The 15,008-nt window shown below is 39.2% G+C and overlaps 1 protein-coding gene across 10 annotated transcripts in view; it reads left to right on the forward strand.

The window, feature by feature from the left end:
* Itpr (Inositol 1,4,5,-trisphosphate receptor) overlaps positions 1-15,008 on the forward strand; it is a 100,302-nt gene that overhangs the window by 75,352 nt on the left and 9,942 nt on the right. For 8 of the 10 annotated variants that reach the window (XM_087354563.1, XM_087354566.1, XM_087354567.1 and 5 more), the window contains 13 exons: positions 565-669; positions 2,063-2,241; positions 2,984-3,391; positions 3,528-3,632; positions 3,836-3,982; positions 4,495-4,687; positions 6,127-6,249; positions 6,605-6,777; positions 8,036-8,200; positions 9,310-9,490; positions 11,723-11,818; positions 12,469-12,617; positions 14,043-14,208. In XM_087354563.1, coding sequence (XP_087210689.1) covers positions 565-669; positions 2,063-2,241; positions 2,984-3,391; positions 3,528-3,632; positions 3,836-3,982; positions 4,495-4,687; positions 6,127-6,249; positions 6,605-6,777; positions 8,036-8,200; positions 9,310-9,490; positions 11,723-11,818; positions 12,469-12,617; positions 14,043-14,208 — 2,190 coding nt within the window. Of the gene's footprint in view, positions 1-564; positions 670-2,062; positions 2,242-2,983; positions 3,392-3,527; positions 3,633-3,835; positions 3,983-4,494; positions 4,688-6,126; positions 6,250-6,604; positions 6,778-8,035; positions 8,201-9,309; positions 9,491-11,722; positions 11,819-12,292; positions 12,391-12,468; positions 12,618-14,042; positions 14,209-15,008 lie in introns of those variants that run through there. The other 2 variants (XM_087354564.1, XM_087354571.1) reach the window with 2 other exon arrangements.

Below are 15,008 nucleotides of genomic sequence, written 5' to 3' on the forward strand. Positions count from 1 at the left end.
TTTTTCTCAAATAATATCAGTCTGTTTCTTCTCATCAGTTTGTGCATCAGCTTTATTTACTGAAGCAAACTGTTTTCTGGACATTATTCATCACCCAAGATCAAATAAAATCAATAAAAACGACGCCATTTCGGAGATGGGAGTCTATCTCCATCTTCAGGTAAAACCTACTCTGTTGGGCCCAATCAATAGAGCTAATCTCTGTCTCCAGAAAACAATTTTCTTCGATGACCCACCATCGTCACAGACTTTCAGAATTGACCAGCATTATTTACTGTTGCTAATATTTTTATCCCCAAAGTGTCTGTGTCACAATTTTCTATGTTCCGTGTTTCTTCTTCACTGTAATAACACTTCTCAAATGCACCCACAAGTATTTCTAGATCTTCTGTTGAAATTGTGATGGCTAGATCCTACTTCAGTTTGTTTATTTGAATGATTTTTATACCTTACTTCTTGTGTTCAGCTATAGGCAATCCCATGTCTTGTTACATTGATGGGAATGTGTGATATTAGAATTCTCCTGAAAACTCTATTCCTACATTTTATGTACTTGTTTACCAGTTAAACCTAATGGAATTATTATCACGGAGGAATTACGTGAGGAGCTGAACCAAGCTGCAATGGCCACAACGCAGGCTTATGTCGGAGCAAGAAATGCCTCTGCAGGTAGGGCCCATGAGTCTTTGCATGTCAATATTTGTTTGTGTAAAAGTAGAGGCGCATTATTTATTTATTCGTTTATTGAATATTAGAAACTGTCATAACTTTTGATGTCCGTACCTGTCTCCTGACTAGGTTAACATATGCACCGCCTTCACCAGCTTTTATTACACTAAGAAGAATAATTCAGTTTCAGTTTTTAAATATAACACAATCCCAGTAGATTACAATTTCTATAAGTGTTATCATGGCCATTGATCACATATAAGTTAGAGAACATTTTTCTGATAGTGGAAATGGTGGAGGAAACAATATCTGTGGGGTTTTTTTCCCCCAAAACCCCCCTCCCCCCAATTTGTGTTGTATGAAAGGTCAGCTGGAAGCTACTGTAGGTACTGCCACGAGTAAGACTGTTAAACATTTTTGGGTTTTTGCTGCTTTTATTTGAGGGTTGCTTAAGTGTAGTAAACTTTCGAAAGAAGAAACTGTGTATCGTGTTGTCAGAGACTGTCTCGCTATTAAATATTACTGACACTTTTTTGTTATAAATATGCCCCTTTTTTTACTTCCATTTATATAAAATTCTGTTACACTTTCAATTGGTTTTTATTTTAAACCATACCGTGAACATATCGGAGGTAAGTAATATATGGGAAATACTAAAATTAATTTGAAAATACAACACCAGTTCCAAAATACCTCATTGCTCAAGATTTTAAAGTGTACTAATTGATGGATCACAATAAAAATTATAAACTCCTGATACCAAACACCAAAGAACTATCATAGGTAAAATTGAATATAAATTTATACTGTTATTTGCATTGTCATGAGTAGCCGTAATATCTGAACTGGTTGTGAAAACTGCCCCACTTTAACTGCCCCTGCTAGATTGCAGTGATGTATGAAATCAAGGTCATGACCAGAAATGCAATATTCAGACTGTTATAAAAGCGCTAAACACGTTGGTTATACTTCTATTTAAATCTGTGAACTGCGAGAGTAAATAAAGCCATGCAAAAGAGGAGGAACAGCTCCTACTCATTCTTGACCTCAGCACTAGATGGGGGTGAGTGGTCAGCATCACGCCACGGCCGCGCTTTATTCCCGGCGAAGGACCCCCCCCTGGCCCTCCCCAGTATTCATTGGATAGTAGGCTGGTGAACCCCAGAGCCAGTGTGGATGCAGAAGCTAGAAACAAAATCTTTTGCCCCTGCAGGGAATTGAACCCCGGTTGTTCCAGTTCATGGCCACGTATTGTACTATCTGAGGTACCCCAGCTCTTGAACTGCAACAGTAATCTGAAGAAATGTTGTCGTTATGAACACTGATTCATGAAACATTCTTTGAGTGTGAGTACTTTGAAAATTTACCAGATGAATTCTTCAATGTGCTGCAGGGGAGGAAGTAGGACCTCCTGTCCTGGGTTCATCGGCTCTAGAGGACATGCTTGCAGAAAAGCTGGAACGCCATCGCGATAAAGAGGAGCAAAACAAGTTGTCAGTGAAGGTTCTAGTAATGCAGCCGATTCTTCGATTTCTGCAGTTGCTTTGTGAGAATCATAATAGATATTTACAGGTTTGTATCACTGTGTTTTACGTAATTTAGACCGTGTTCCTCATCCAATTTACAACTCTCAAATGTCATCCCGTAATTCTTGTTCTGCGTACGGAATTAGTAAGAATTAAATGCTTCTTTTCGTGACACATGCCTTTCCAGAAAATGTGCTTGTAATTTGAAAGTATAAACAATGTGATGAGTATCAGACCATCACAGTCTGCATTTCATAATTTATTTGTTTGAGAAAAGTTAATAAAAAGATAGTAATTTGTTTTTCTCCTGTTGAACTACAGGACAATTACTGATATTTTATATTTTCGAAATTTTATATTTTAGCCTATCATGTTTTTATTTACTGCACACATTTTCAGTTGCTGTCACTCATGAATTAATACAAAAATGATTAATATCACAAGATTATGTTAGAGAAATGTAATTTTACTTGATAACTGTGCTGTTGCGTGATGCTGTCAGGCGTAAAGTACGAGACATGAGGATGATTGTTATTAAGAGTAGCTGGGGAGACTGCTGATCCCAGGTCATGCAGGTTGGCTAGTTCGTGGGAAGAACATTACCACGTTCTTCCCACAGACAGACATGGATGGCCCCATAAGGTGTTCTTTGTTGTCAGTATAGTGTGTCAAGAGCAGCTGCTGGCTGAGTTACCAATGAACATGCCATTACATCAGGACAAATTATTCCTCACATGATAGTAATGCAGAGTAAAATAATGCAGGATAATATATTCATATTTTTTCAGAATTTGCTTCGTAACCAGAACAACAAGACCAATCATAATCTTGTATCAGAGACGCTGATGTTTCTTGACTGCATCTGTGGCTCAACCACGGGCGGTTTGGGTCTTCTTGGACTGTACATCAACGAGAACAACGTGGCTCTGATCAACCAGACTTTGGAAACTTTGACCGAATATTGTCAGGGGCCATGTCACGATAACCAAAACTGCATAGCAACACATGAATCCAATGGGTTAGACATAATTACAGCCCTCATTTTGAATGATATCAACCCTCTTGGTAAGACCAGGATGGATCTGGTGTTGGAGCTGAAAAACAATGCGTCAAAGTTGTTGCTAGCAATAATGGAGAGCAGAGGAGACAGCGAGAATGCCGAGAGGATTCTGTACAACATGAATCCTAAACAACTGGTGAGTACTGGATCACGTGGAAGGACGCGTGTTCTTTTCGCTCGTCCGACAGAGACCGAAACTGTAGCAGTGTCGCACCTCACGGAGAAAGTGAAAATAAATACCTGGAAATTTATATTTCTATTTCCTTTTACAGGTGGACGTCGCGTGTCGGGCTTTCCACCAGGAAACGCTGGATGACGATGATGACGATGGAGAAGACTCTTCTACAGATGGAGAAGATGGTGTATCACCCAAAGAGGTACAGTTATAGTTTATTTATTTATTTTAATTTCCGGTGCACTCTAGATCACCAGGTCTTGTGCATGTTTGACATTACTTGGCCCTGCTATGTACAAAGCATTGAAATTCCTGTTGTAAACATTTTACTCTCAGTGATCCTTATGGAAGATATTAATTTCCGTTTTAATTGGTAAAATATCGTATCTGTTTTGTTTGCCGCAGGTGGGCCACAACATTTACATCTTGTGCCATCAGCTGGCTCAACATAACAAAGAGCTGGCTTCCCTCCTCAAACCTTCTGAGAACAACAGCGACCCAAAAATGAATCAGGCATTGAAATTCTATGCTTCTCACACGTCACAGATTGAAGTAAGTTTGATAAAATCAAGGAGGATGTGGATGAGATGGGTGGTGGATGTACCACGCATGAGAGCTGGGAAATACGTACAGAATGTTGGACAGAAAACCAGTTGAGAGACCTAGGCATAAATGGGAGGTTAATAAAATTGATATTAAAAGAAATAATGTGTGAAATTATGAACTGGATTCATCTGGCTCAAGTGGTCATTCTTGAATATTATGATGAACTTTTGGATTCCTTGTCAGCATAAAATGTCATGATGTGCTGTGTGAATATAAGCTTCTCAAAAAGGGAATTTAGTCCGTGGAGTTAGTTAGGCATTTACATGGATGAAATCATATGTATTTATGATTAGTTCATTTATTATTACACTTTGTATGCGTTACATACGTACAATTAATTTGGTTGTAGTAATATTGCTGTTCATTTCGGTGAGATCGAGAAGTGCTATTGGCATTTTATTTAAGAAATGAGTTCTTTCAGCATTGCGATGGTACATCTTTGAGAATGTTTTGTCCAGGTCGTTCGGCACGACAGAACTCTGGAACAGATTGTGTTCCCCATTCCTGAGATCTGCGAATACATCACATCAGATACGAAGGTGAAGATACTGAACACGGCAGAAAGAGATGACCAGGGTTCCAAAGTATCGGACTTCTTCGAAAGAACGGAAGACATGTTCAGTGAAATGAAGTGGCAGAAGAAGTTGAGAGGTAAGACTATCTGCTTACACCATGCATCTGTAATCAATTTATAATTTTAGTTATGTCCCATATAATACCTATTCATTGCTGCTTTTAAGACATTTTGAGTTAAAAAGTATTACTTTAAAACTGATTTGCTACATTTTGTATTCAAACATATTCTGAAATTCACAGCAAATTGTTTGATACATTTCAAATAGTCATTGACGTTTGTTGATAATGTCATCATGTTGCAAATTTTATGAACTAATAATTAACACTATTCAATTCTAAAGGGTTTTGACGATGGTAGTTTACATTTAAAATTATTCATTGTCAGGACTTTTTCCATCGTCTGTTCTTTAAAATCAAGACGTTTCGGAGGCTGGTTCTGTCTCCGTCTTCAGGTGAGAGGTACCTACTCTGTTGGGTCCCTTAGATAGGGCTAGTCTCTGGTCCAGTGACAGAGACTAGCTGTATCTAAAGGACCCATCAGCGTAGGTACCTCTCACCTAAAGACGGAGACAGAACCAGCCTCCGAAACGTCGTGATTTTAAAGAACAGACGATGGAAAAAGTTCTGACAATGAATAATTTTAAATTAATACTATCTTTAATTAATTATCAGTATCAAAAACTCTATCTTTTTATGTATATATATATAAACTAGTTTTTGATAATGTAAATATTATCTTATTGCCAAAAAGCAATTGTACTTTGTATAATCCAACAAAATGTGTTAGTCTCAATATTAAGAATTCATTGTGAATTCACTGTCACATAGCTTAATAATGTTTCACATTTTATTCTGATGAATGAAGTCAATATAAATGATGAAACTTATGGACACTTTCTATTAATATTGTGGTTAGGTTAGAATTACCCTTTAAAGTTTGCTTGAATATTAACTGTGTTAATTGTTCATTACTAGGTCAGTATGAACAACTGTGACATTCACCTTTAAAACATCTAATGATGTGCGATGGGTGTAAGGGTGAAAATACGGTGGAAGCTGCACCGCATGTTCCTCACAGGTCGTTGCAGCTAGTGGTGCATGTCTGCAGCGCTGTTCATAATATAACTCCCTGAAATAAGGAAAATGACGTGAAAATGGTTACTGCTTGTTCCAAAATTAATTTCAGTTTAATGAAAGCATCTTTGTTTAAAGTTCTCTAAATTACTGCACAGTTAGATTTGTCTTAACAGGTCCTCTAGACTTGTCAGATAAGTAAATATACATTTGTCAAATGGTTCATACTGTTGAAGTACTATGGAAGGATATTCAAGACTATTTCCCTCTAGTGCCAATCTCATATGTGAGAAAGTGTGTTTGTGTTCTAGGAAATGTTTTCCCATTACTTCCTACGCGAAATGTATCACGTGTTTGGTGCGATTACTTAGTTTTAATCTTCAAAATATTCCGCACGCGTCTTTTTATAATTCCGTCTAAAGCGTCATTTCAATTTTCAGGTCAGCCTTTTCTGTTCTGGGTCAGTTCCTACATGTCTCTCTGGAGCAACATACTTTTCAACTGCGCCGTGCTCATCAACCTCATAGTCGCCTTCTTCTATCCGTTCATGGATACCATGCCGAGTAAGTGTCGTAGCTGTCGTGCCACAGACAAGGTAGTCACTGTGAATTGTGCTAGATTTGTGAATTTTGAAGAGGCATTTACGCCCCACAGAATCATGACACGCCCACTTTTATGGCCAAAAACAGTAACTGTTGGCAAGTTGCAATTATTTCATACACATCATAAATGGTGTTATGTTTCTTTTATATTAACTTGGAGGTTAGACTGAGTCACAATAAACTGTACCGACCAAGACCATCACGTCGCTTCGTTGTGTAAGTTAAAAATTACATTTTAATTGCCAGCTTCATTTTGGACCATTGTGGTATGTAATCTCCTGTGAGTAATAATAATTTTTTCTGTTCTTTTTCCCAGAACTGGGACAGCACTTTTCAGGTTTGATATGGGCAGTGATGTTGGTATCGGCAGCCATCGTGATCACGCTTCCTCGTGAATCTGGTGTTCGAACGCTTGTGGCATCCACAATTCTAAGGATGATTTTTTCTGTTGGTCCTGAACCAACCCTCGTGCTCCTAGGAACACTTACTGTAAGTCACCGTTATACTTCATTTGTGCATTATCCATTGTCTCTTATTTAAACTACAGCAGTTATGATTAATTCTAAAATTCACTATTTTTCGAGACTGGCCGTATTTTTTGTCTTCTGGTAAGAACTGAAGGCAGTTCCTACTCTGGAGGGTGCTTTAGACAAAGCTAATCTTGAACAACTTTAGAATGGTATTACTGTCAGTCATTTTACTCTTGAAGATAATTTCGTTATCAGTGCAGAGACAAGCACTTTGTAGCTTTGTAGCAAGATTAGAAAGATGTTCCTCTTGCTGCATCGCAGGCAGTGACATCGGCAGGTTGCTTTGTTGGTAACCGTTGCGTGGAGGAACTGTGGACTTACACCACTCTTGCTCAAATGTTATAGCAGCTGCAACTGATATCCAAGGTCGTTGTTGAAACAGTATTCCAGCAATGATCGGGTTGTGTGTGTTTCGTGGTTCCTGGGGAAAATGTGACAGACAGAGGTGGAGACGTCCATTAAGGTATTCTTCATGAAGAACGCCTAAAAACCTTTGTTGTGATGAAAAACTTAGTTCAGATATGAAGCATGAAAAAAATAACACTTGTTTCGCTGCCATTTTTACAGCATATTTGGAAACTGGAGTTGACCTTGTGGGTCTGTCCATTTCTGTCTGTTGCATTATTTGGTTAGACCCCATCAAGGATGCTTCCTGGATAGCAGGAATCCTCTAGGGTTTCCTCAAGGGGGAGGCAGTCCTGCGGACTTGGCATTCATAGGGTTTATTCTTATGCACACACCCACACCTGTGCTTTGCCCCAGCAGTTCTCTTCCTCCCCTTTGGAGTGGCTTTGCCCACAAGGCTTGCTCGCTGAAGCTTGACCCCCATTGGTCTTGCCCTCACCCTCAGCTTTACCACACTAGCTTCTCCTCCACATGTACGTCTAACAGCTTGACCTCCCCAAATTTACCACCTTGGGGCTTTTCCCCTCTCCCAGGGGCTTTCCTGGCTCAGTGCCACCTTCCCGTCATTCCCCAGGCTTTCAAAATGAATGACTTCTCAACGTAATTGACATTTTTGTGTAAAATAAATCCTGAAATCGTTAAAAATATCTTATGCTGTATCTTGTTTACAGATTTCAAATAATTGTACAATTGTTTTTTTTAAATACCTGAGAGGTAGAACATTAAAGTAAGAAAATTATTTCTTTTGTGTTATCAGACTGTTCAGCTAATGCAAGTTATATGTTTGTGTTAATATTGACATTTGTTTTCAGGTGTTTTTGAAAGGAATACATTTGATCAGTATTATGGGCAACCAGGGAACATTTACTAAGAATTTTAAGCAAATGGTGACAGACGCAGAACTGCTTTACCACTTAGTGTATGTCGTATTCTGTATTTTAGGCCTGTGTATGCATCCTTTCTTCTATTCTGTGCTGGTAAGTACTCCGAAAGGAATTTATATGACACTTTTTTATTTGGTTTTCAGTAAAACAAAATGGCTGTGTTGCTTTGTTCCTTTGTTATGAACACTGACAAAATTGAATTTTTTTTTAATATTTGAAGTAGTTACAGTTTCTTAACTTGAAATGTGAATGTAGACAGATCTCAAATAATTGAGTAATAATAGTTGAGGGGAACTTGAAAAATTCAAAATTTTATTTAAAACATGAATGCTTGCTAAATATTCAGTTGTATCTTTTGATGTCTGTCACTGTCGTCCGTGAGGCACGAGAGTAGACGTGGCCTTCTCAGTCGTTGCTTGTGTGGCAGGGGGAAAGTCGGTTCTGCGCATGCGCTGGTGATGTATTCCTTACCTAAGAACATTGTGCATTCAGTCAGTCAGTACATTAGCTCACGACGTACGGCCTGTATAAGCTGCGGATGTTTTTCGGTCCGCTAGTAGCACAGAATTCTACCCCACCTCCCTCAAAGATGTCAGGTCTACTCTCGTGCCTCTCGGACAATACTTCCTGGGCTGTTAAGAGCCAATCTTTCTTCCATGTTCTCATATGCAGTGCATGTGATTTTAAACACCTAAAGTCATGGCAGTAGTTTGTTCAGCAAAGTCCAGAGATTTGAAAAGCTTCCAGAATCTCTTAACAATTACTGTTTTTTTCCCCAAGTATTTTTGTTATTAAAGTGATTCCAGTAACTCCTTTGTTAATTTTCACTGCATTTGAGCAGTGATTGCTTTCTATTCAACATGGCAGCTCATTGGAAGTGATTCTGTATGTTAAATGTTTGGTACTGTTCATCAAATCAGCTGTTCTATGTAGTATTCTAGCTCTGTGCCAGCATTTCAGTTGAACATATTACCTCCACCTCCAAGGCTGAAGATCATCATTACATTGCCATGAAAACCTCAAATTCTGTGATTACAACATTTTAAATATTAAAATTTCTTGGTTTTTGGTTCTTTGCAATGGGAAGCAATCAGCACTTGTGTCCACCTGAAATAAGAAGTAAAATGGGTTCCTGTCTGTTCTAGGTATACTGTACATTATACATTTAAAATGTTCATGTTTCTATGTTACTTACATTTCAGTTGTTTGATGTCGTGTATCGTGAAGAAACACTTTTAAATGTGATCAGGTCTGTGACCCGGAATGGTCGATCCATCATCCTGACTGCTGTTTTGGCTATGATTCTTGTGTACATGTTCAGCATCATTGGGTACATGTTCTTCAAGGATGATTTTCTTGTCAGTGTTGATCAAGATTCAGTGTGTAAGTGTCTTTAGTACGTAGTTACCTGCGTGAACTGAATGAGACACATTCATTAAAGGAAAATGTTAAAAGGAAAATTCTAGTAAGGTATTGTAATGATCCAGGCTACAGTCTAGGTAAAATTTGGAAGGGTAGTGAAACTGTACCCTGAGTCATTGCAAGGAATCATTTTCTTAAGTATAAATGCTTCAGGGGTTTGATCGCGCCTAGTCTGGGACATAGGGAAATTTGTCACCCCAAATCCTAGCACAAGAATATAAATGCCACAGTTGTGTACACGCACATTTATTAACTTATGAACTGGGCTTTAATATTGACAAAAGAGAAGAATATACAACACACAAAAATTAGTTTCAAGTTCTTGGGGGCTTACGCCCTATGAAGCTTACACATGGGCACACAGTGCTCTACCATACAACTGTGCCAAATTTCTTAATTTTAAAAGGGTTAAAAGAGAATTCTTACCACAAATAGAGGCGAAAGGAATACACATTCTTTAAATTCTACAATTTGCCTAAATAAATTTTGTAAATCCCTTTTTCAGTTATTTCTAGACATACGAGGTGCGATCGGAAAGTTTCAAGACTGTGTCAATAGAGGGCGAACCGGATGTAGTACGAGCTTCTGCCGCTAGGGGGTGCGGCCTACATTTATAGTGAATCAGTGTGCCAGCCGGCATCATCGAATTAGCATTTGTTTCTTAGTTACGGGCGTTTTGGTAGTGCATTACACCGACCCTCCTGCGATTTCGGAATGGCGTGTGCATCAAATTTTGCCAAAGACTCGCCAAAACGGCTACGGAAACCTATGAAATGCTAAAGCAAGCATTTGGGGAGTCCGCAAACTTTTGTGTGGCATTCACGTTTTAAAAATGGCTGAACCTCTGTCGATGATGACGAGCGTTCTGGATGACCATCTTCGAGCACAACGCCCGAAAATGTTACGAAGATCGACGTCGTACCATCAACGACTTGTGCGACATTGTTGGGATAGGCTATGGGACCTGTCAGCTGATTCTAAAGGAAGAACTCCACATGCAACGCATCATGACAACGCGCCAGCGCACACCGCCCTCAAAGTTCGGCAGTTTTTGGCCTCAAACACCATGGCCGTCATCCTGCATCCTCCTTATTTGCCGTGTGACTTCTTCCTCTTCCCAAAGATGAAAATTCAGCTAAAGGGAAGGAGATTTGAGACGATAGAAGAGATTCAGGCAGAATCGCAGATGGTGCTTGACAGGCTGACAAAGAAAGATTTCCAGGGATGCTTCCAGGCTTGGCAGCGGCGCTGGGATCGTTGTGTTCACTCCCAGGGGAACTACTTCGATGGTGATGGATGAATTTAATACCTGAGATAAGTGTACGGGTTTTTATAGGCGCAGTCTTGAAACTTTACGATCGCACCTCGTACTCTGACATTTCAAGACTTACCTTTTACTACCATCCAGCAAATTATACTCAGTAGTTGCCATGAAGTCATCGTGAACACAGTAGCGGTGTCCTACATCCACCCAGTTTGGATGTCAAGAATGAACTGACTTGCCTTCCTACTTGTGTCAAATAAAGACTTTAATTGAAACATTCTGAGCGGCCATGTTGTATCGAAGGAAAATGCCGAGATGCCTTTCCATGAACCCTAGCACCTACGCATGTAACCGAAAACGAAACGTGCCTGATCAGGTAGGCGTAACATACGAGCTAGCGTTTTCCTTCCCTCGTGCGAAGTAACTTTATTCTACATGGAAATAGAGCATTGGGTAATCCGTGAGAACTGTCCGCTAACCATGTGCATCTTACTGTGTCTAGTATATGTATACTCTGTACAAAAACATTGTAGTACAATATAACCAAAACAAGCCGAAACGCTGCAGTATCCATTGGGTGGGGATGATTGAAAACTTACATATGAATGTACATTCATGTTGAAATGCGTAATTTTGTTCACTGTTTGAGCCTCTGTGGTTCCCTTTGTTTGTAAAAAGTTACCAAAACTCTCTTATGACAAACTAAAATGAAAATATGAAGTTACAGTTGCTTGAAAGTGACATTACTTTTTAGAAATCTTCAGAACAGTAATAACAAGGCGATTACTTTGTATTACTGTGTAGTTAAGGTTTTTCAATGAGTCAATAAATGCTTTAAATGTTGTTTCATGGAATCGTCTTTAATTGCTTTATGTGTAAGTCTTATTTAATTTTTTGTGTACATATATAAATTAACTTTATTATTCCAGCAGTAAATAATGAGACGGAAATTCCCGATCCTCCTCAGACTTGTTCATCCGACAAGACTTGCGAATATAATGCCAGTTCCAAACATTACTACACAGGTGAGAACCACTGCAGTTATGAAATGTCATTTTGTTGTAAAACTTAGAGGGAGTAGTCACTTGTGATTACAGTTAAAACATTATCCACAAAGAAGTAAGTTAAGGATGAAATTGACAAAGAACGTTGTTGTGGTTAAGAACATTGCAACATCCGACGAGCATTCTGAGAAATGATTTCCAGTAATGCTTCCAAGAACTCTACAGGCGATTGGAAAAGTATGTAGTTGCCCAAGGACAATACTTTGAGGGTGTTGTTACGGAATCTTGAATTTTCATCATCATTTGACGTCAGTAAATCCATAATCATAAGTTTCTAATCAACCTTGTATTCTTATGGAGTGTGGATTGTATCTTCCACGGATTAACAAGAAGTCTACTGAGGGATATAAGACCACAATGAATGTTGTTGATAAATACATGCATTTCATGTGCATAACTTTCCAGTCTTTCTTAATACAATTTTAATAATTACAGAAATAACATTTTCCATATCTATACTCTGTGGACCAATGAGAGATGTCATCTCGAATGATGTTAGCACGTGGACCACTGTCTGAGGAACAGTGAGGTATTAACACTGTAATTTTCAACGAAAGTGTGAGATTACTCCAACATAGAACAGAAATTTAATGTCAGTTACATTGTTTCAGAAGAGGCAAATTCACAAGTTACGGTATCAGGAGGAGAAGTCAAGGAAAGAGCATGTGACTCGCTTGTCATGTGCATCGTCACAACACTGAACCAAGGACTCAGGAATGGTGGAGGAATTGGTGATATTCTCCGTGCACCAAGTAGCACTGTAAGTTATTACTGCAATGCCGTGAGTGTTAAAATAGAATTGAAACTAAAAATACTTCTGTTGTTTTAAGGAAAGAGCTTTCAGATCCTTCTTGTCTGTTTTCTGTGGTTTTAAACTGTGTGTGTGTGTGTGTCCTGGAAAATGCAAAGAAAATAGTTATAGATTGTAAATTATCTCCAAATATCCGTCTTGCACACTGACAACATGAAGGGTTTCAGTTTCTAAGAAACCATTATCATGTGACAAATGTCTTTATGTTGAAAAACACGTCAGGTGTAAGTATAACTTTTATTATTCAAAATCTGCGTTATAGAAATAAATAATATATTTCCCATGATGTCCCACTACCACTTTACTGTGGCTTGCTTATGAAAAGGTACTTTAAGGTGGCGACTGACTTGTAACATTTACTCGTAATGTAACATTCGCGGCGAGCATGTTACATTACGCCACAACTGGTGAGGCTCGTCAAACGCTCGGCTCGGCTGTGCTCGTGTGTGCTCCAATCATTTCATTCAATATGTCGGACATGGAGGTTGTGTTATCTGCGTTCCATTTAATACGCTACTGTTATTTAAAGAACTCGTGAATGCTCGTTACGACGCCGCTTGACTGACTGACTGACTGACTTGTAATGTAATACGATGGAGCGCCCGCAAGCGTGAGCGGCTCCGTTCACTGTCTTCACTTGTGTAATGCTCGATTTGTAACACGTTACATTACAGGCAAATGTTACCAGTCAGTCGCCACCTTTAGAGATAAGCAGGCTGCATAGTATATCAATCCTTCTGTTACGTCTCGTATCATGCATTTTGACATAACTGCCAACAACATACAGTTGAGGAGATGGTCTAATTTGTAATAGTAATGTGTCGGTAAACAAACAAATTACTGTACTTTATCTAACATAACCAATTATTTTCTTTTTTTTAAAAAAAAATGTGTTGGACTATTTGCCTCCGAGTCTGATAAATCACTGTTTTCACACTTTTCAAAAAAATTAATTACATGCAGGATTTGAGGTTTCTATGGCGGTGAGTCTGAAGGTCACTGTCTTCTGGGATGTTGTGCCACGTAGTCTGGTAGATGACCACCAATGTTTCGGTGGTCCATGCTGCTTCCATCATCAGTGCGATGAATGATGATGATGGAGGGAGCATGGACCTCTGAAACGCTGGTGGTCATCTACCAGACTACACGGCGCAACAACCCAGAAGACAGCAATGTGCATAATTACCTCCTTCAGTTCCAGATTTATAGAATGTAGAGTTGGGAGGGGAGGAAATTGCAGAGATGATATTGGTTTAGCACAGTGATACTTCCATCACACCTGTGGCTTTCCCTGACGGTGCTGTACATTTTTCAATTGTTTGTTATGCAAATTTGAAGTTCTGGTGTAATTCAGTACCATTGTTATTCGCACAGGAACCTCTGTTTGTGGCCCGAGTCGTTTATGACTTACTATTCTTCTTCATTGTCATCATCATTGTGCTGAACCTTATTTTTGGTGTCATCATTGACACATTTGCTGACCTTAGAAGTGAGAAGCAGCAGAAGGAACTGATACTCAAGAATACTTGCTTCATTTGTGGTGAGTATAATCTGTAACGCTTCAAGGTGGAGGAGTTATGACCAGAATTTTTATAGCCACTTGTGGTTTCTTACTCCAGGCATGATTGTGTACATACCTTTTCATATCTGCCGGTCAATTTCCTTGTACCTATACATGAAATGTTTTAAAATATGCATGTGCATGGCCATTGGTATTTAAACTACAGATCTAGAAATTAATGGACTACGTTCACAATCTTTCGTTAAACTGCACATTAAAAAACCATACACTATACAAAAATTTCGTTCCTTGCATTTTCTGCACCACCAAGAACAACCGCCTGGTTGTGGTCTTTCGCACGACAAGAAAGACTTCAAGACCGGAAATGAAAATACGAGGCTCGTCCACAAAGTAAGTTTCCCTGGGGCCGTTTACAGAAACAAAACACAATTTCATGGAAATATTTATTGCAACAGATACAGCAAGTGTCCAGCTATTTTTCAACATATTCGCCACCGGAATTGAGACATTTGTCATACCGTGGGACCAACTTTTGAATACCTGTGTCGTAGAAGTCTGCCGCCTGGGATTGGAACCACTGTGTGACAACCATCTCTGCCTCTCTGTCATTCTCAAAACGCTGACGCTGACCGGACAGGAATTTCTTGAGGTGTAGGAAAAGATGGAAATCACTGGGAGCGAGGTCCGGGCTGTAGGGTGGATGATTAAACACCTCCCAGCTGAACTCCTGCAGGAGACTTGCTGTCCGTCGAGCCGTGTGCGGCCTAGCGTTATCACTGACCGCACTTCACAGTCGGCGGGAGCTGGAATAAGAACCT

The sequence above is a fragment of the Zootermopsis nevadensis genome, unplaced genomic scaffold (assembly GCF_977971745.1).
Source record: "Zootermopsis nevadensis isolate Lab colony 2312 unplaced genomic scaffold, Znev_1.0 Znev_ptg000023l, whole genome shotgun sequence".
Taxonomy (NCBI): domain Eukaryota; kingdom Metazoa; phylum Arthropoda; class Insecta; order Blattodea; family Termopsidae; genus Zootermopsis; species Zootermopsis nevadensis.